The 23,209-nt window shown below is 39.0% G+C and overlaps 1 protein-coding gene across 6 annotated transcripts in view; it reads left to right on the forward strand.

Annotated features, from left to right (window-relative positions):
• znf512b (zinc finger protein 512B) overlaps positions 1-8,402 on the forward strand; it is a 105,964-nt gene extending 97,562 nt beyond the window's left edge. For 5 of the 6 annotated variants that reach the window (XM_072556658.1, XM_072556660.1, XM_072556663.1 and 2 more), the window contains one exon: positions 106-8,402. In XM_072556658.1, the coding sequence (XP_072412759.1) occupies positions 106-375 (270 nt within the window). In that variant the 3' untranslated portion in view covers positions 376-8,402. Of the gene's footprint in view, positions 1-30 lie in introns of all 6 variants that reach the window. The other variant, XM_072556664.1, reaches the window with a different exon arrangement.
• Positions 8,403-23,209: the final 14,807 nt, after the last annotated feature.

Genomic DNA, 23,209 nt, shown 5'->3' on the forward strand with positions numbered 1-23,209 from the left:
CTAATACTTCATGTTTTATCTTAAAAATAGTGACAATTATGCTGTGCAGTTTTCCCAAACTTCAAAACACAATCAACTCTTAAAGATTAAAATGTCCTTTAACAGAACTGGTTTAGGGCCTCTGCAGAAATACCTGCAAGAAACAAAAGGGAGCTGAAGGTTACAAAATCAGAGAGGAAGAAAAGCACAACTGGGAAGAAGAGAGGAAGAAAACCCAAAGAAAGAACTTCAGAGCTTTCTATAAAAGACAAGGAGATGGCGGGAGCAAAGACTGCTGATCAAATAACGTCACAATGTCCTGCAACTTTAAAGAGCAATAGCAAAATGAAAAGGAAAAATATATTACCAAGCAGCAAAAAAGGAGGTTCAGTCTAGATGCTTCAAGCTGCAAAATGGAAGCCAATCTAAAGGTAAAGCGACTGTATTCTGGAGGAGCGTTGCATCAGCATTTGGGCATCATAAATGGAAAATGATGGGTTAACCTAAGATAACACTATCTACCAGTAGCTCTAAAGTTTGTTATATTGCCTAATGTTATGGGTTCAAAAACAGGCCCAAGAATAAAGCTGTGTATGTGGCAGATAAAAGCCAATCCTTGTAACTGAGTTGAAACTGAAGACATGCTAGACACAATCATTTAGCACAAAGGATTATATGGCTATTTAATATTGCTTTGTTACTATATCCTGCTCTATTTGACTTTACTGTTTATGTTTTTTATAAAGTGAATGATTATGGGGTACAAGGTGTCAAAAACAATTGCTATGCTTTTTATCTAGAATAAAAATATTCGTAGTAAGTTCGTAGTATTGGATTGCACATTGATTAATCAAATTGGTTATTTATTTATATTGTTCAAATTCCTTTGTTATTTAATAGACAAATCTAATAAACAAAATTGCAATCCATTTCTATTAGTTTATATTTATAATTATTTATCAATATAAACTAATGTTTATATATAGAGTTTAGGCTATGTGTATATTTCCAAAATAACTAATACAATCCATATATTATATAGATATATATATAAATATATTAAATGATTTGGTGCTTAAGTCTGCAGGGGTAATTTTATAGGTCTGCGCTGCTGATACATGATGTTTGTATCAGTAATTGTGGGTAGCGCACATCTAAATTTTCTTGATGGCAACGTGGACTTGTGATATGACCCTTTGTATGTGATAAACCGTAAGTTTTTCCATATTCCTTTCTTCAGTGCATTGTAAAATTTGCAGAACGTTTCAACTCATAAATTTCAATTTTCTAATAATTTATTGCCCATTCTTTGGGAATTTTGGACAAGTAGGCATGGGAAATGTGGAAGGGGACCAATCTGAGACTCAAAAGTTGACTCACACCTCAGCATTTGGACAAATATATACATATAAACGTTAATGATCAAAACACATGATCTGACCTTTTTGCTCATTAAGCCAGTGCATTGCAGAACAGTGACGTTAACAATGCAATGCGGGAAATTTAAAAATAAGTTGAGAGGAAAATTTTATTTCAGCCGCTCGCAACCGGCCAAACTGCTTGCAGTGCTTTTTCTTCTCCTGTATTCATCCTGAAATGTGCAATCAGAGACATTGCTGGGAGATCACCACAAACATTTCAATAAATCTGAAACTGGCAGATTCATTAGGCTCAAAGCACACTAAATTGAATACGTCCACTGGCTGCAGAGTGGAATATCTAATCTGTGGTCTAAACATAGAATTGGCTTTGAACTATTATTCCTGAAATAAAAACAAAAAGTGCTGGTGAAATTCAACAGATCTGGCAGCATCTGTGGAAAGAGCAACAGAATTACCATTTCGAGTTCAATATGAGTGTTCTTTGGAACTCAGATCTCCAGTATCTGCAGTTCTTTGTTTTTACTAGTACTGCTTGATTTAAGTCTACTTGAAGCAAAAATTAAATATGAGAAATAGGTGTTACGGTTCTTGTGTATAATCTTGATGTCTGCTATCATTGTAAATTTCCTACGAGTGACTGGATTACTCCATTTGCCACAGTACTACAGTGAAACCATATGTTAATCTCATGAATCGGAATGGAAAGCCATGCTGAAGACAAATGCAAGCTTATTGTCAGAGTCAATATGGGGCACCAGGCAAATTGGCCCTTTAAAGCCCAGGCAACATAGTTCTATTTTTATTTACATTTCATCTACATTGGTTTGCCTAATTTGAATTTTGTCAGAGAAATTTGTAAAACACTTCCTGCTGCTGTTGTTTTCTTGTTGATTTAATTCTAAACCATAAAGCAATTTAAGATACATGCAAAATAATGGAGCATAGATGATAATTTTATGACCTGGATTTTCCTTTGCATTTGTCCCATGTTTTGAGCTCAAAGAAATTTCAGGACTGAAAGAATTGCCGAAGTTTGGGCATAATTGAGTTCCCTGCAAAACTACAATGTTCTTATGATTACCTGATCTTTTAAGTCATCCATCAAACTCCCAAATTGGCTATACACTGAATTCTAAAATCTGTGTATCCTGTAGTTGCAATTGACTGGGAGTTGTTGTGCATCTACAAACATTGTGGCCAGAGTTTCAGGTGAAACAAAAAATGTCAATTCTCAGTTTTTTTTTTAATTACAAGTTTTGGGCATTCTTTTAAAAATCATTTCCTTGTCAGATATGCTTTGTTATTTCTGTTTCTTCCAGTACATTTTTAATGGCATCAGCCACATTAAAAATTATAATTCTTCCCAAGGCATCCACATGTGCATCAGTCATGTTGAATAAGTTGAATGTTAAATTGTAAGATTTGCACATGGATAGCATTGAGTTGAAGGGTGCGTAGGTTGTTATTATATTTGACATTAGGATTAAACCGCGGCACAACATCGTGGGCCAAAGGGCCAGTTCTGTGCTGTACTTTTCTGTTCTATGTATTAAAGACATATGCTGGTGTGGGTCTATTTTGTTTTAATGAGACCTGTATATTATTGCTGACTTATATGAACTTACACCAATTTTAAGTTTCAGTTTACTCTAATGAAATTGGAAATATTTGTAAATTGACATCAGCAAAATGGATGTAATTTCAGGCATTGCTTTTGGTTGCAACTTCCTGTGTGTGGCCCAAGAAAGAAACTCTAGGCTGACATATGACTGCCAATTTTCCATGGTACTAGTTTAAGCAGCTTGTAAAGACGAAATGCTTGGACACCCCTGATTTACTATATTGGTCATTAGTGTTGAAAATACCTGCGGAAGACACATGTCGAGTTGGAACTTCTACACACACTGAAAATAGGAATAAGTCAGGCTCTCAGTGCATATGTAAAATTAAATTCCTGTTTGAAAAGAATAAAGAAATTTCAAGAACATAATTTTTAAAATTATGCAATATTGTCACAGTTATAGGAACATATACTTAATGCAGTGAAGCAGCATGAGGAAACATTTGGCTTTCCAGTTCACTTGAAGCCCTGTGCTGCAACATTAGAATAAAGGTTTTAACCCACACAACATCTTGACTTGTATTAGCTGGTATTACTTTCAACATCTTTGTGTTTGAAGTCCTCATAACTTGTTGATTCATTAATTGAATTGTATGTACTGTTATGTGATTGATTAAGCATTTTAGAAAAAAAACTATTTTACAATTGAAATTATAAACAGCAGCACCTTCAAGTACAACGTTACATTTGTAACAATGTTGTATTGAGAACTGTTCAGTAATGGGAACTAATCAGTGAAAACATCAATTTAGAATGATAAATGTGGTTTTATATATGGTGTAAAGCTGGAATATGAATGTATATATTAGGTTTGGGTCATAAACTTCCCAGTCCAAAATGGGTACATAGCATATGCACTTTAAACTACATTCTTCTGATTAGATTTATTGATGAATAAAAATGCATACTGCTGCCAAATCAATAGGTTTCCACCTGTATCTACTGTACACTTACTAACATTCTAAGTAATTTGCCAAGAATTTACATAAAAATGTATGTATGCTAAAGACGTTATCCTATCTAATTGTGGCCGAAGAGGCTTTAGTGTAAAATTAAATTGAAATCTCACCTACAAGTTTCAAATAATGCACTTTCTATGAATTAAGATATTGAACACATTTGATTTGAAAATAAGATTGAAATAAGGTGAGGAACTAGTGCAGTGCACTGGTCTCCAAAGATTGACAGCTGGAATTGCTCCTGTGACTCTTCACATGTTGAATTCCTAAACTCAACAATGCTATCAGATTGAGTGAAATTCATATCTTCCCATGTCAGGGGAAGGTGAAAAGCCAAGGATTACCTTCATCACAAGGTCAAATAGCAGATTCTGAAAAGTGATTTGCTTAGAAAAAGAATCTGCCAATTTACTTATGAAAAGATACCTACAATTTACTTTTCTGTAGAATTGCCATCATTCAGAGTTTACAAATGTTTGCAGCACTGAAGTGTTAGGCAATGCTTAATATTGAAATTATTTTTTTTAAAAAACTAAATACAAAAATTGAAAATTTATTATACTGTGGGAACTTGTGATGATATTATTTTTAGTGTAATAGTTTTTTTTTAAAAAGCAGCATTCAGAACCCAGCAACATAACACTTGCTGAGTAACTATAAATTCAATTGTCAAACAAAAAGAAAAGGGAACTTTAGGAAAGAGGTTTAGCTTCATCACATTAACTGTCTCATTTATTTGATATTTTGTCAGCAGATTGGCAAGAATCATAGCAAAAGAAGCACCTGATGTGCAGAAAAAAAACAAGTTTAAATGTTTTAGTGATAGGGGTAGTGTATCTATAAGAAAATCTAAACTATCCTTTCATTCAAACTATATTAACCAACTCCTGCAATCTACTATCAGCCATTAATGATGAGTGTAATTGTGCAGCTCAAATTAGTCCTCTTGGCATTTGCAAGCTTCTTAGATTCTGGGTCTGGCTGAGTGGATCCAGAAACCTTTTTAATTTTGTTGTAATGCTCCGGTCTCATTTTGCTTTGTCTCCACTATGATCTCCTCAGACCATATTAGCCTGCCAATATCACTGTAGGATTATGTACTTTAAAGTCCTCTGTACTTGCCATTCTGACTTACTGTAAAGTGGACAAGCGGGTTGGTGATGTTGATTTTCTATTATTTTAAATCCCTGTCAGAATGCAAGTGCCAGAATTCTGCCCAATAACCTTTAGCAATAAAATAGCTCAATTAAAAAAGTTTAAGTACATTTAATTCCAACATGGGATTATTGGCTGTTTCCACTAGGAGTTAAAATCATCCTTTCTGACCCTCCACCAATTCTCTCTCTCTTTCCCTATGACTTTATGTCTTTTCTCTTATTTATTTAACTTTCTTAATCTTCCTTTTTATCTGTCTCCCATTTTTTTTTCTGCAGCTATGAGCAGGAAGAAGCAGCAACTGGAACTGGTAGGGGCATCAAAATTTAGGTGTGCAAATTAAAGACTATTACTTCTTAGGTTCGACGTTATAGGATATTAAACTATCTGCTGTGTTTTGCTGATTGTCTTAGAGATTGGATGGATTTATTGATTCTAAGGTTGCAATCATGCTGAAGAAATTTGCTGAGAGAATGAGTGAACAAGTAAAGCAAATAGATTGAGAGAGATTGAAGATGGTGTTAGATAAGTAAATGAGGAAGAAGGGAATGGAGAGCTACGATGGTCGGTTTAACTGTTGAAAAACGGGTAGAGGTTCAATTGGAGCATTAATACCAGCATAGACTGGATGGACGGAATGGCTCACATTGCAAATTCAGTGGTTTGATGTGAGCCTTTTTCAAGGTTGTTCTTGAAAGTAAGCTGCTTCCCAGGATCTTTCCTTCTTGCTCTCAATAAGAAACCACAGACCTTTTGTCATTCATAGGATGAGAGTATTGCAGGTATTTATTGCCCGTCCCTAATTTCCCAGAGGACCAGAAAGAGTCAATATACTGCAGTTGGTCTGAAGTAATATTAGGTGAGACCAGGTAAGAATGAGAGATTTTCTTCCATACAAAGCATTAGTGAACCAGTTGGGTTCTTAAACCAGACTTTTATTGAATTCAAATTCCACCACCCGACAGGCCTTGAAATCTGGTTTATCAGTACAGAGTAACCTTGCTAATATGCCACTGCTCTTCCTGCTCCCCAGGTGAGTAAACCTGAGCACTGTAGATGAAAAGCATTCAGCTCAAGAGGAACCCTCTGCACATAAGATAGGCAGCACTGTCTGATTGCTCAGGACCTAATTAGGCTGACCCCTGCCTTTTCCTCTATGCAGAGCTTCTCTTCCTCTTTACATTTGACCTGCAGGATATTGTATCACAAAGGCAACTCCCCTCTGGAGTAGATAGAGGATTGAGGCAATTGTTAAGAATCCCATAAAGTCACCTGGGAGCATGATTCATAACAGCATCCTCAAAAAAATGGTTTATTTTCTTCGAACCTATCTAGTAAAAATCTCAGATGCCTCTACCCCAAAACTCCTTTCCCTGCACACAGCAATGGACCAACCTGATCACCTGGCTAGGATCAGTTTGCTTTGAGTGCTTCTCAAGTACTGTATTCAGTTTTTCTTTGTGTTTTTTCATACTCCACTACTCTGTTGTTGACTCTACCCATCACACAATCAAATCCAGCCAACACTGTTTCTCACATATCTTTTGCCCGAAACGTCGATTTCGCTGCTCGTTGGATGCTGCCTGAACTGCTGTGCTCTTCCAGCACCACTAATCCAGTATTTGCTTTCCAGCATCTGCAGTCATTGTTTTTACCTCTTTTTATCTCACATAATCAGTCAACTACATGAACAATCTTTGTGAAAACAGATGGGAAACAAGTTGTTGGAACAAAAAGATGTAGAATACCACATTCTCCAGATGAGTGATTGCTAGTAGGTAGCAAGCAGTTGAGGTGCAAGTTATTTTATAAACAACATCCTCAGAACCTTTCATTGAATCCTGTCGTAATACTCAATTTCTTCACCAAGCAACAGCGCTATCTCCCTTCAGTTGTGACATAAGTATTGTTGATTCCTAGTATAAATCCTATGGGAGGAGCAGAGGAATGCTGATGGAATGAGTGTTGGTGGGTGGGAGAGGGTGGATGGTTGCAAGTGGATGTGCCAGCCTAATGCCCTTTTGCTGGGGGCGGCTATATCTGTCTGTCCAAATACTGGATTGATTGATGATTTTATTTCTCAATTGCAGATGAGTTGTTTTTGATGATTGTTTTTACACAGGTGAATACTATTGATGAATTTTGTTCATTTCACTCAGATAAACAGCTTATTGATCCTGTTCACCTTGACACACAGGTAAAATTCTGGTGGCAGGCCACAGGTTGTGCATTGTTGCTCACCATCTACATCAGTTGATACTATCTAACTTCTCTAAGGCCGTTAGTGTACATGAAAGGCTTAACATTATTGTTATAAAGCTCATAAAACTTAGGGAAACCTCTTAAAGTATCAGATTAAGTTACCATATCATCCACTCCCACTTTACTATCCTAGAGTCTGTCTGAATGTGTTCATCCAAGAACTGTTCAAACTGAGACTATATTTTATATTGTGAATTCATACTCTAATTGAAACAAATCATTTAACTCTAGTTTCTGAGTTAATGATCTGTTCTATCTGCATACTTTCAACTGAAATAAAGGATCGTCTCCTACCTATAATTTAGTTTATATTACTGCTTAATGTTATACAATGCTATACATGCCTAACTATGTTTTGAATGAAATTTTGTAAGACATGGTAAATTACTTTTCCCTCCAAATCTATAAGTGATGTATTGTACGCAATACATTTAAATACGCTGTTGGATTACGCAAATATATAGGGAAGTCAGAGTTCCACAATGAGGGCACAGATCAAAATGTTAATGTTTGAAGAAAAGGTGTTTTATGTTTAAAGATGCTTTGCCGTCAGTCGAAATGGTTGTTTATCATTAGTGTCAGAGAATGTCAAAGGCTAATGACAGCACTAGGTCAGTCTACTTGACTGACTAAAATCATTAGTAGTGTCTGTGCTATGTTAGCGCCACTAGACAATATTTCATTTAAGTGGACTCTGTGTTCCCATTGTTTGCTTTGCTAGTCTGCATTGCTTTTTAAACAACAATTTTGTATCCTGTTGAAAATGTATGTCTATTTATATGCAACAATACAAGTACACATGAACGATTTTACTTCATAACAATTTATACTGATGTTACTGTGTCATGTATGTTTCTAAAGCGTAGCTAGAAAATGAAAGATTATTGTGATTGTGCTAGGTTACAGAGTGACATACAAATTGTGACCAACATATTGTACATTTTCTTTTAAACACTTTTATGTCATAATTTCAAGACTGTTCAAAGATCTTATTATTTTTTTCCATCACATTAACTGCATATGAAATACCATCTCCTTAATAAAGTGATGTTAATTAATGACATTGTTTCTTCACTTTAATACTGTACCCAACAATCATTTGTCACCTCTGATTTGAATTTGTTTTGAAAATATAAGTAACCCTCTTGTCTCCTACATTCAAAGCTATACACAGTTTTATTTTGATAAGTGTACAAGGTTTTGCAATAAGCTTCTGTGAGAAAATGAATACCAAAAGAAGCATCATGTGATCAGCTATTCACCACAATCACTCTTATTTCCTTCTGCTTTGCTTAGATTCCTATAGATGCAAAATCAATTCTGAAGCAGGAAGGAAGTCTAGGCTATTCGAAAGAATGTTTTGTGTAAGACTGGAAAACAAATGAAGGTGAATTTTAGGTAGAAATTGGGTACAAACAATAATTAACTGATGGCAGAAGGGAGTTTTCATTTAGACTAATGCTGATAGTTTGATTCTGAAGGTTGGTAGTTCAGTTCTCCCCTAGGAATTTGAACACATAAGCTAGCTGACATTTCATTGTTGGAGCATTGCTACACTTGTCACATGAATTTGACCTGATGACCAGTCTGTTTGACAGGCATGGGGAAGTTTTCTTAGTGTCACAGGAAGACAAGAACATGATGCAAAGGTGCAGGAGTAAGCCAAATGGCCCTTTGAATGCCCACACCTTTTTCATACAGTTAAAAAAAGTATAAAATGCACTGCCTGGAATTCTGGTGAAGGTAGGTTCAATTGAGCCATTCAAGACAGCCATTACTTTTTCGTTAATAGAAATTAATGAGCTGAGGTACAGGGCAAAGGCACAGTATGGCAATAAGTTATTATATAGACTACGATGATAGGATGGGCCAAATGGCCTCTATATTCACTAGAACAATTATGTAATCCAACATGATTGTAGTTGCTTGTCAGGTTCAAACCTACTTTCCAACATGATTGTAGTTGCTTGTCAGGTTCAAACCTACTTTCTCACATGCTCACAATACTTGATTAACGAGAGACCGAAGTCTGTCTGTCCAGTAGCATCCAGAAAGCTTTGAGGTAGATGTTTCAGAGATTCACTACCATTTTGCCAAAGAGATCTTTCCTCATGTCAGTACTAATTAATCAACTTCTCATCCTAAGTCTATTTCCCTGTGTTTTAAAATGCCCAGCCAGTGGAAAAAGTCTGTTAGTGTCTACCCTGTTGACTGATTTCAGATTCCTGTATGTTTCAATAAGATCACCTTGACTCCCGGAGTAACTAAAACCAAACTGACAAAAGTGACTTCAAAGGAAGGTTGTGACCTGAATGGCTGGTAGGAAATCTGTCCTAAATTTGAAAATAACTACAAAACTAATTAACAAATATGTAATTAACCAGGGATTAACTAACTAATAAATCATTTACCTAAATAGAGATGGCTGGGTATGTGATGTGCTGTAGCTGTATGATGTGGGAGCTGGTTGATCCCATTGCGAAGTTGCAGTGACTACATCGGCAGCAAGTGTTGGTTGCTGGTGTTGAACTCCGAGCTTCAGAAATGCAGCACTTTGGGAGGGGGACAATTACCTGGACACTCTGTATGAGGAGGCAGTCACACCTGGTAGATTAAGTACCACAAGTTTGGTCAGTGACTAGGGACAGCAGGGTGCGACTGCAAGTGAGGCAAGTAGAGAGATCCTGTATTCAGGCAGAGGAGCCTCAGCTCTTGGCCTTGTCCAAAATGTATGAGGTATTTGCTTCCTGTGTGGATGAGCAGCTGACCACAGCACCATGGAACAGGAGGCCATTTAAGAGAGGGCAGCAAAAAGACAAGTAGTAGTTGTAGGGGATTTTATAATTAGGGGAATAGATAGTATCCTTTATAATTGGGGTAGAGAGTCCCACATGGTATATTGCCTGCCCCAGGCCAAAGTGAGGGACATCTTTGATTGGCTTGAAAGGATATTGGAGAGAGAGGAGGATGTTGTAGTCAGGAAGGCAGATTACTATCTAAATGGAATCAATTTAGGTAAAGGGGCAGAACAGAGAGATCTGGGTGTTCTTGTACACCAATCAATGAAGGTAAGCATGCAGGTACAGCAGGTAATGAAGAAGGCTAATAGCATGCTGGCCTTCATAACAAGAGGGATTGAGTATAGAAGCAAAGAGGTTCTTCTGCAGCTGTACAGGGCCCTGGTGAGACCACACCTGGAGTACTGTGTGCAGTTCTGGTCTCCAAATTTGAGGAAAGACATTCTGGCTATTGAGGGAGTGCAGCGTAGGTTTGCGAGGTCAATTCCTGGAATGGCGGGACTACCTTACGCTGAAAGACTGGAGTGACTGGGCTTGTATACCCTTGAGTTTAGAAGACTGAGAGGGGATCTGATTGAGACATATAAGATTATTAAAGGATTGGGCACTCTGGAGGCAGGAAACATGTTTCCGCTGATGGGTGAGTGCCGAACCAGAGGACACAGCTTAAAAATACGGGGTAGACCATTTAGGACAGTGATGAGGAGAAACTTCTTCACCCAGAGAGTGGTGGCTGTATGGAATGCTCTGCCCCAGAGGGCAGTGGAGGCCCAGTCTCTGGATTCATTTAAGAAAGAGTTGGATAGAGCTCTCAAGGATTGTGGAATCAAGGGTTACGGAGATAAGACAGGAACAGGATACTGATTAAGGATGATCAGCCATGATCATATTGAATGGTGATGCAGGCTCAAAGGGCAGAATGGCCTACTCCTGCACCTATTGTCTATTGTCTATTGACAAACAACAGAGGCAAGAGTAGGAAAGAGGACCTTCTTAGGGATTATCAGGAACTAGGAATTAAATTAAAGAACAGGTCCTCAAGGGTTATAATCTCCCGATTTCTGCTTGAGTCACATACAAATTGACATGGGGACACAAGAATAAAGGACATAAACACATGGCTAAGAGTTTGGTGCGGTAAAGAGGGGTTCCTTTTCAGTATTGGAACAGAAGGGATCTGTGCCATTGGGACGGTCTCCATCTGAACTGAGTTGGAATCAATGTTCTAGCGAAAAGGGTAAATGTGGAGGCGGGGGTTTTAAAACTCCAAGAAATATAATGGCCAATGGAAAACAAAGCAGCAAGTGTGGGTGGATTCAACTGCATGGAAAAGTATCAAAAAAAGAAAGGAAAGGAGAACTCAAGAAAGGTTGTTAAAGTCTCTTGCTTTCAGAAACGGACATAGTGTTTTGAAAGCATTAGGAATCAAACTTCAAGCACACTGGATAAACAAATGACAATGAGAAGAGGGACGGTCAGTACAGGACTGAGGTTGTTGTATCTAAGTGCACGTAGTATAAAAAAGTAAGGTGCACGTAGTATAAAAAAGTAAGGTAAATGGGCTTGTGGTACAGATCAAAATTGGCATCACGGAGACGTGGTTGCAACAGGACCAGGACTCGGAACTAAATATCCAGGGATAAACATCCTATAGAAAAGACAGGCAGATGGGCAGAGTGGTTGGGGTTGCCATATTAATAAGAAATGAAATTAAATCAATAGCAAGAAGCTAAGTAGGGTCAGGTGATATGGAATCTGTGTGGGTAAAGTTGAGGAATTACAAAGGTAAAAAAAACCATAATGCGAGTTATGTACAGTAGTCAGGATTTGGGGCAAAAGATACACCAGGAGATAGAAAAGGTGTGTAAGACAGGTAAGATTACAGTGATCATTGGGGATTTCAATATGCAGGTGGACTGGGAAAATCATGCTGGTAGTGGATCGCAAGAAAAGAAATTTGTGGAATGTCTACAAGATGGCTTTTTGGAGCAACTTGTAGTGGAGCCCACTAGGGAATAGGCAATACTGGATTTAGTGTTGTGCAATTAAGCAGACTTGATAAGGGATCTTAAGGTGAAGGAACCCTTAGGAGGCAGTGACTATATTATGATAGAATTTACTTTACAATTTGAGGGAGGAGTTGGAATCAGATGTAATAGTATTATAGTTGAATAAAGGCAACTACAGAGGCATGAGGAAGAAGCTGACCAGAATTGACTGGGAGAGGAGCCTAGCAGGAAAGACATTGGAAAGGCAATGGCAGGGGTTTCTGGGAGTAATTTAGAGATACAGCAAAAAATCATCCCTCGAATTAAGAAATAGATCAAAGGGAAGATGAGGCAATCATGGCTGACAAAGGAGGTCAGGGACAGCATAAAAGCAAAAGAAAAAGCATATAATGTGGCAAAGAGCAGTGGGAAGCCAGAGGATTGGACTGCAAAAAATCCTGTTGGAATGTGTATTTTTGATTTTAAAAATTATTTTTAATTGAGATGAGAATTTAGGAAGCATGGCTAGTAAGTTTGCAGATGATACCAAACTTGGTGGCATAGTGGACAGTGAAGAAAGTTATCTAAGACTAAAAAGTGATCTTGAATGAATTGGGCCAATGGGATGAAGAGTGGCCAATGGAGTTTAATTTGGATATATGCGGTGTGTTGCATTTTGTTAAATGATCAAGGGCAGGATTTATACAATTAATGGTAGGGACCTGGGGAGTATTGTCAGAGAGACTTAGGGTTCACATACATAGTTTTTTGAAAGTTGTGCCACAGGTAGACAGGCATAGAATAAAATGAATAGAATCCCTACAGTGTGCATACAGGCCATTCGGCCCAACACGTCTACACCGATCCTCTGAAGGTCATCCCACTTAGATGCATTCCCTTGCCCTATCACCCTGCATTTCCCTTGGCTAATACACCTAACCTAGACATCCTTGAACACTGTGGGTAATTTAGCATGGTCAATCCATCTAACTTGCACATCTTTGGACTGTGGGTGGAAACCAGAGCACCCAGCGGAAATCCACACCGACATGAGAATGTGTAAATTCCTCACAGCCCAAGGGTGGAATTGAACCTGGGTCCCTGGGATTGTGAGTACTAACCACTGAGCCACTATGCTGCCCCAGGTAGTAGCACCCTTGGTAGTAAAGAAAGTGTTTGGCACACTTGCCTTCATTGCTCATACCATTGAGTATAGGAATTGGGACGCCATGTTGCAGTTGTAAGGAAGTTGATGAGGCCACTTTTGGAGTACTGTGTACAGTGCACATCTTTTGTTGGAAAGATATTATTATTTTGGAAAGGATACAGAAAAGATTTACAAGGGTGTCATTGGGACTAGAGGGTTTAAATTATAAGGACAGCCTGGATATCTAGGGCTTTTTCCACTGGAGCGTAGGAGGTTGAGGGATGTCTTTACAGAGGTTTATAAAATCATGAAAGGGCATAGACAAGGTGAATACTAATACTCTTTCCCTAGGGTGGGATAATTCAAAGCTCGAGGGCATATTTGTAAGGTGAGAGGGAAAAGAGATGGTAGTTCATGTGTGGAATGAATTGCCAGAGGAAGTGATAGGTGGAGGTGCAGTGACAACATTTAAAAGACAATAGGAAAGGTTTTGAGAGATATGGGCCAGATGCAGGCAAATGGTACCAGTTCAGTTTGGAAAGCTTGGTTGGCATGGATGAGTTGGACCGAATGGTCTGTTCCCGTGCTGTATGACTCTACAACTCTATCTAAGACTCTATAATTTGCTCGGACATGTGACACCCATCCTTGGCAGGTGGGACTTGAACCCATACCGTCTGGCTCAGAGGCAGGGATAATCCACCACAAGGGCCCCAATGGTTTTATTTTACAACAACTGCCAATTGTTTCATGATCACCATTGCTGAGACCAGCTTTCATTTCCAGAATTACTCATGGAATTTAAGTTTCCCCATCTGCTGAACTGAACAAATCAGGAATGCAGACAAATGCAGAATCGGTGGGATAAGCTGGCAATTGAAGACAGCTGCAGCTGTTTGCCCATCCATCAGATTCCTGATAAATAAGGGGCCCCTTCCGTTGGCCACACTTGCACAATGTAACTCAGCCTCCAAAATAAAAACTCCTCCTACTTTGGCTGCAACATTCATTCTTGTAGTCAGTGCAGTACAGTTGATACCCTTTCAGAACAGTGAGATTCAATTTGTTTAATGGGCCATTTGAGAGGTGATGCACCCTGTTCCCCCAGTGAGCTACCATCTCCTCCCCATCCACACTAACTTAATATCTCTGTTGCCCCTGTGATCCATCATCCTTCCCTCCTCATCGAGGCCATCAACATTCCCCTGGAGCATCTTGACATCCAGATCTCAATGCCCCCTCTCTGATCAAAGTCCCCTGCATCCTGATGTTCCCTAATCCTCTCTCACTCTCCATCCATGGCCTTTCAAAAAGTCTATTTACAAATTACAACTTCACGTTACACCTGTCACTGTGGCCATTCATCAGGCTCCCAGTTAAGTCCCAGACATGAGTTAGTCCTAGAATGGATGATGGACTACACAGATCCTTCAGTATCTCAGACAGACAAGAGTACAACTACAGGACAGATTGGAGCATGTACTCTGGATTGGGTGAAGTGCAGATCATATGCCCCTGGACTAACTAGAGCACATCTTCCTGAGACTGAGTGAAGCATACCCCCCTCCCCCCACCTCAGGACTGACTGGAGCACATCATCAGGGACTGAGTGGAACACGTCCCCCTTGAGTCAAAGTGGTGCACAACTACCATCAGTCTCCCTGGGACTGACTGGAGCACACCGCTCCTCTCCAGAGCAGGATATGCTTGTCCAGTTTATACTTCCTATTCTTCCCTGCCTTCATGGTTCCACACTGTTCAAACAATTCCATTCACTGTTTCACACTTTCACAGACCCAGGTAAAGTCCTTTGCAATAAAAGCAAATAACTGCGGATGCTGGAATCTGAAACCAAAAGAGAAAATGCTGGAAAATCTCAGCAGGTTTGGCAGCATCTGTAAGGAGAGAAAAGAGCTGACGTTTCGAGTCTAACTGACCAAGGGTCTCCTTACAGATGCTGCCAGACCTGCTGAGATTTTCCAGCATTTTCTCTTTTGGTTTCAAAGTCCTTTGCAATGTGGACTAAAACTTGTAGTTCAGTCATAAGCAGTAGCCCTTAAGCTTTATTATACCCTATATTTGCCATTTGCCAGTTATGCTCAGAGATGGTCTAGGGAGACATGTCTGGGTCTGCTTGGTTGTATCAGCTGTACCTGGGGAAGTGACAGTGTAAGTGACTTTACACTCATTTAAAACAGCACTGCTATAAGAACGAAGTAGCAAGTACTGGCTGTGAGACGGATGAAGAAATGCAACTCACCAGGTACTGCCTGATTTTCGCTCTCAAATTTCTGATATGCTAGTTTCTCAAATGGGTAGAAACTATTTGGGAAGGCAGCATTAGTTTCTGCAAGTTGTAGTAATTAAATGCAAATACATGCAGATAACATTTGTGCCTCCTATTGGTCATATACTGTACCCGCCATATAATCGCTGAAGATTTTCTCAATTGCAGGAATGCAATTTTCTTGCCTCTCGCCCAATTAAATTCACCCACTGCCATTCATCTCTTCAGTTTGGGTTCTAGAAAATCCCATATGGAATCTCTATTACACACATCAACTGTTCAAATATCTGTCTAATGGAGCCCAGAAATACACCAGGCAGTATTGGAAAATGGCAGCATGAACACCCAGGTTAAATCATTGTTATGACATACAAGTCCTGGGCCTCCTCCATAACCAAATCAAGCCCACCCACCAACTGGAGAAAGAACGCCTCATCTTCCGCCTTGGGACCCTCCAACCAACATCACTTTCACCAGTTTCCAAATCTCCTGTTCCCCCCCTCATCCCAGATCCAACACTCCAACTTGGCACTGCCCTCTTGACCTGTCGTACCTGTCCACCTTCCTTCCCATCTATCAGCTCCACCCTCCCCACTGATCTATCACAATTACCTCCTACCTGCATCTACCAACAGCCTTCCTACCTACCTTCCTCCCAGATCCATCCCCACACACTTGTTTATCTCTCAGCCCCCTTTCCCCTTCACATTCCTGATGAAGGGCTTATGACCAAAACGTTGACTCTCCTGCTTCTTAGCCTGACCTGCTGTGCTTTTTCAGTGCCGCACTTTTCAACTCTTGACACTTCAGCATCTGCAGTCCTACTTTCTCCTTATCCCATTTAGATGCAGAATGTTTGTGAATGTGACGCCAATCAAGCAGGTGGCATGGTTCTGGATGGTGTCAAGCGTTTTGAGTGATGTTGGACCTGCACTCACCCAGGCAAGTGGGAGAATTCATCACTCTCCTGACTTGGACTTTGTAGATGGTGAATAGGCTTTGGGGAGTCAAGAGGTGAATTAATTAAAAGATTTCTAGCCTCTGACCAGCTGTTGTAGCTACAGTACTATGCAACTAATCCAGTTGATTTTCTGATCAATGGTACAGCAGGATATTGATAGTAGGTAATTTAGTGATGGTGATACCACTGAATGACAAGAAGTGATGGTTAGATTTTCTCTTGCTAGAAATGGTCATTGCCTGGTATTGTGATGCACAAACATTACTTACCACTTGTCAGCACAAACATGGATATTGTCCAGATCCTGTTGCATTTGGGCATATACTGCTTCAGGATCTGAGAAGTACGAGTGGTGCTGAACATTGTGCAATGATCAGACAACACGCTATTGCTGATCTTATAATGGAAGATAGGTCATTGTTGAAGCAGCTGAAGATGGTTGGGCTGAGGACATTACACTGAGAAGCCTGTCCACGTGGCTTTGAAACAAAGCTGAGAAGCTTTGTTCACGTAGAGGAACCCTGGAACTGAGATGGTTGACCTCCAACAACCATGACCATCTTCCTTTCTGCCAGGTATGACTCCAACCAATGGAGTTTTCCCTTGATTCCCATTGACTCCAATTTTGTTTGGGCTCTTTGATGCCACACTCTGTCAAATGTGGCCTTGATGTCAAGGGTAGTCATTCACATCTCACTTTTGGAACTCAGTTCTGTCTATGTTTGGACCAAGTTTGTAATTAGGTCAGGAGCTAAGCTTACATACAATCTGAGTGTATGTGAGAAGGTTATTGCAAAGAGGTAATGCTTGATATCACTGTTGATGACTTCTCCTCCTGGTTCCAAGTAAAGATAAGCAAAAAACAAGTTTTATATGATTTTGATGTGATCTCCAGTAGCCCTTTTAAAGGCCTTTGTTCACATTAAATGACTTCAGATTGAGAATACTCTTCATCATATTGTGTGGCACCATCACCATGCTAAATGGGATAGACTTCAAACAGATCTAGTAACTCAAGACTAAGCATCCATGAGAAGTTATGGGCCATCAGCAGCAACCAAATTGCACTCAACACAAACTGCAACCTCACAGCCTGGCATATCCCTTTCTCTACCATTACCACCAAGCCATGGAATCAATCCTCATTTGATGAAGAGTGCAGGAGGATATGCCAGGAGTAGCATCAGACACACCTTAAAATGAAGTATCAACCTGGTGAAGCTACTATTAATGACACAGAGACAGACAGCTGAACCGAATTACCATTCCACCTCTGTATTTGCAACACACTAAAATTAAACCATCAAAGACTCCCAATAATTACTAAACCAATTCCTAAAAGACTTTTGAATAACCAATTCCAGACTTATAAATTCAGGATCATAATTTCCAGATACCAGTTTATATCTGAAACAGAAGACTTATCTATGTATTAAATACACAATAACTTTAGCGGAAATTAAATAAGTTGTAAATCCAAAACATTTGCTTTTAGCTTTGATTTACACAAAAGTCAGACAGACAAACAAACATAGTTATGGGAAAGATAAAGTAACAAAATTGGCCCAGACTACTTAAATGGATTTCATGATGAGTTGTTTTGTGGGTAAAAATGTGGACTCCATGGCTGTTTATTTCTGAAATATTGATCAGGGTCATCTTCTCAGATCACCCATGCAAAGACAGCAATGTACCTAACTCAGCTTTCTACTCTTTGGACTTCTGGAAGCTGGTGGAACAGATTTATAATTTTCATGCTGTCTTTGCCATGGTCCAGAACAACCTCTCAGAAAACATAGTTAAAAAAGAAACAACTTTAATTTTGGTTCTGCCCTGATAGACTTATCAACTCTTCTTAAGGCCTTAATTATGATTCAACAACTGCCATCTACTTAAAAAGAGGGTCTATTCCAGACTTGCCAGGACCAATTCCCAGGTACTGACCCTGCAATTTGTACTCAGGACTGGCCTCACAAACAAATAACATTTGCTTAATCTGTTCTTATCTTTTTAATCACAGCCTGTCCCATAGTCCACAAGTCATTTCCAACTCACAATTCAAAATTAATTTAAAATAACAAACGTAATGAAACATCAGCAATTTTCTAACACCACAAATCAGGAATAATAGCATAAGCAGTAAATGAGAATCAAACATTCCACAACCAACAGATCGAATCCAAATTGTGAACTTGGTGGACAATTAAACTCACTAGAAGAGGATGTTGCATAAATATCCCCAACCTCAATGATGGAACAGACCAGCACATCCGTGCAATAGATAAGGCTAAGGCATTCGCAACAATATCACTTAATATAAAGACATGTCTGGAGGCACTGTGTACTGAAAAGCTGTGGACCCTGACAATATTCTGAAGACCTATGCTCCAGCATTTGCTATGCCCCTAAACAAATTGTTCCAGAACATCTACAAGACTGGTATCTACCCAACCATATAGAAAATTGCCTGGGTATGCTCTATACACAAAAAAAGGACAAATCCAACCCAGTCAGAACATGAGAATGGTGGGCTTTATCTACCCAATCAAATGTTGGCAGTGGTTAGCATCACAAGTTATATATCATAGTATTGTTTCGATTTTGTGCACAAACCTTTGGAATGGATTTGAGCTCACAACCTTCTGACTCCACAACTGAATTGTGTGTAGCTGCCAGATTAGGTTCCTGACCTTACATTAGCCTTCCCAATGCCAAGATCTATTTCTTGGCCAGCACAGTGACAGAGCCAGCTTCTTTTTGAGGATGCAACTGTTAAGCTGATCAAAAAATCTGATTGGCATCGAAGGCTCACTGGATATTTGGAGTTAAGGCCTAAGATGCAAATTTTATTGAAATTCAGGTCATTGTTCAAAGTGAAATGTCTGTTTTGTACTGACTTCCAGTGCTACAAGAATTTTGCATTATTATTCTGTGCAAATGATCACAGGCAAACTAGAATTTACCATACCACACTCCTGTGTGCTGGAACATTTAAAGGTTACATTTGTATTAATTTACAGCCCTGACTGTGGGAAATTCAATAAAATGAAACAAAAATTCACAGACCACCTTTGTTGTCTGCTTGTCTTGCAAACAGTGCAATAAGTTTCTTCTTAATTCATTTGTAAATTATGGACTGATGCTCCATCTCCAGTCCAGAATGAGCCAGAGAAGATGGGTTAATGATAATAGCCAGAGTTAAGTGAAGATATGAAAAGTGATGGAGTCTTTCAACAAGTGAACAATAGGGGCCTAAGTAGTATGTTGTGATTTTATAGCATTTGAAAGATAATTTTCTATTTTCAGTCATTTATGAAAGAAGTTTGCATTAGGTACAAATCTTATGAAAGCTGATATGAAACATTCCTCTAAACAGCTGCACAATGCTGTTCGATTTTGATTTTTAACAAATCAATTTGTACAGACCTTTGATTATCATAACTCAGTGTCCTTGCAAACAGGGAATGAACTACCAGATGATATAAGAAGGAAACTAGTTGCCATACAAATATTTAAATCAGAATCTTCATGTATCTTTGGTAGCTGTACTGTTAGAAAATGGGCTTCAGGAAGTCAAGTAACCCTTTTTCCAGACCCTGAAATGATTCAAAATTATAACTTTATTCAATTCAATTAGATTTTATTCAGCAAAACCTCATACCTACTAATATCTGAGCAGTAATGCCTGCAGCTAGTCCCCTATATCTAAAGCATAAGTTATTTCTTCACAGGACTCCAACAAATTGGTTAAATATGATTTCCCTCTGACAAAACCTTAACTTATCCATATCCTGTTATTAGGTTTTTAATAATAAATCTCTCTTAAGAGAATATTAGAAGCTAAGCTATGGAGAAGCAATGGCCCAGTGGTATTATCACTGGACTATTAATCCAGAGACCCAAGTAATGTATAGGGACCTGAGTTCAAATCCCACTGTAGTGGGTAGTGAAATCTGAATTCAATAAAAACCTGGAGTTAACACTCTAATGGAAAACTCATCTGGTTCACTAGTACCCTTTAGGGAGGAAATTTATCTGGCCTATCTGTAATTCCAGACCTGCAGCAATGTAGTTGACTCTTAACTAGGCAATAAATACTGCCTGTCCTATAAATAAATACCAATAAGCTCTGAGAAGAGCCATCTCCAGGTATGTGGTCTCTGGACTACAACCAATCAATGCAAAGCAGTAAACCTGTTCCAAACCTTTGCTTGGGGATTGACTATTTGAACAATTTTCAAACTGTAGCATTCATAGAAACTGATTAATGCAATCATTGCCTAGCAATCTCTCAAATGGAGCAATTAGAAAACTCATCATTAAACAACTTCTATCTGTCCAAGCTGTAGCAAACATTCCAGATCGTGGCTTCCCATGCCAAGCAGTGAGGACATGATAACCCAGGTGTCATAAGAAATATATATGAATATACTTGTCCAGGATTCAACACTATTGTTTTCTTTATCCTCTGGAAGCTGTTCATCTCAGAACTCCCACACATCAAATTGTCTATTCTTAGACTGCTGAAGTTTTACTGAAGCCATCTTTTGTCCATCTTCTCAATAAAAGCCCAAAGCACAATTTCTCATTCAGGCATCTTTTAACTGCTGTAGCCTGGGAATATAACAGATTATATCCAAAAAAACAATGCTTGGTGTTGCATTGAAATTGAAGAACTTACAACTAGGCATTGCATTTAATTTAGCTTTTTTGTTAATAAGCAAGAAACTTGATGCAGGGATTTCCTAGGTTTCTTAGGCCTGAACTCTGGTATGACCTTGCTACAAATATCTATCTCTTGATCTACATAGACATTTCTTAAATGTTTCATCAAGCTTTTGGTCATTTAACCTAAGATCTCACTATGAGGCTTGATGTCAATACTCCAGTGAAATATTTTAGGACACTTCATTTTGTTAAAAGTGCCACATAAATGTCAGTTGCTGTTGTTGTTGTAGTGAACCAAAAATATCAATTTCAGCCTTACCACCCTGCAAGTGTTTGATCTCTGTCTTTCATCAAATTTGCTACGAATGACCCATTCTGCTTAAATTCCATCCCAGCTTGTAGACTGTATAGCGATCTTTAGTTCTGAGGAAGACCCATATTGGATTTGAAACATTGCCATTGTTTTGCTCTCCACAGATGCTGCCAGACCTGCTGAGTTTCTCCAGAATTTTCTGTTTTAATTTCAGATTTATAGAACTGGCTCGAAGGTAGAAGTCAGACGATCGTGGTGGTGGTGGAGGTTTGCTTTTCAGACTGGAGGCCTGTGACCAGTGGTGTGCCACAAGGATTGGTGCTGGGTCCACTGCTTTTCTTTATTTATATAAATGATTTGAATGTGAACATGGGAGGTATGGTTAGTAAGTTTGCAGACGACACCAAAATTGGAGATGTAGTGAATCGCAAAGAAATTTTCCTCAGAGTAGAACAGGATCTTCATCAGATGGGCCAATTGACCAATGGGCTGAGAGGTGGCAGGTGGAGTTTAATTTACATAAATGTGAGGTGCAGATTTTTGAAAAGGCAAATCAGGGCAGGACTTATACACTTAATGGTAAGGTCCTGGGGAATGTTGCTGTACAAAGAGACATTGGAATGCAGGTTCATAGTTCCTTGAAAATTGAGTCACAGATAGAGAGGTTAGTGAAGAAGGCATTTGGTATGTTTGCCTTTTTGGTTAGTGCACCGAGTATAGGAGTTGGGAGGTCATGTTGCAGCTGTACAGGACATTGGTTAGACCACTACTCGAATACTGCATGCAATTTTGGTCTCCCTGCTATAGGAAGCATGTTGTGAAACTTGAAATGGTTCAGAAAAGATTTACAAGGATTTTGCCTGGGTTGGAGAATTGAAGTTACAGGGAGAAGCTGAATAGACTGGGGCTATTTTCCCTGGAGCATTGGAGGCAGAGGGGTGATCTTATAGAGGTTTACAAAATCAAGGAGAGCATGGATAGGATAGATAGACAAAGTCTTTTCCACAGGTATAGGAATCCAAAACTAAAAAGATTTAAAAGGTGCAACTTTTTCACACAGAGGGTGGTACATGTATGTAATGAGGTGCCAGAGGAAGTGATGAGACTGGTATAAATACAATATTTAAAACACATTTGGATGGGTATATGAATAGCAAGGGTTTAGAAGGATATGGGCCAAAACCTGGAAATGGGACTATATTAATTGACGATATCTGGTTGACATGGACAAGTTGGACCAAAGGGTCTTTTTCCATGCTGTACATCTCTATGACTCTATATATGGCTCTATTTTCAGCATTTGCAATATTTTGCTTCTTTAAAAGTTTATCACAAATTAGTTAATAGCTAGTTATATTGTGCCTGGTCTCTTGTGAGACATCAGGCTGAACTTAAGAGTAAGTATACTTTACTGCTAGCCATCTTGACTTCACATCATCACCATAGCAGTCAAACAACTGGTTAGCTCTCCCAGGTACAGTTCTTTACATCCTGATGAGTTGGAGCTTATCTTGTGATGTCAGTTTACTAACTACCTTATACAACTCATGATTTCAAATTCATAGCAAAAAGTCTGAATCTTGACCAATGTCCTCTCTAAGCTGCATGGATTGTACAGCTGCTGAGAAGCTCGGTGCATGTCATTCAGTACATCAGTGTGTTGCTTCTGCTCCCAGAAGCTGCTGCCAT

Source organism: Chiloscyllium punctatum, chromosome 37 (assembly GCF_047496795.1).
Source record: "Chiloscyllium punctatum isolate Juve2018m chromosome 37, sChiPun1.3, whole genome shotgun sequence".
Classification (NCBI taxonomy): domain Eukaryota; kingdom Metazoa; phylum Chordata; class Chondrichthyes; order Orectolobiformes; family Hemiscylliidae; genus Chiloscyllium; species Chiloscyllium punctatum.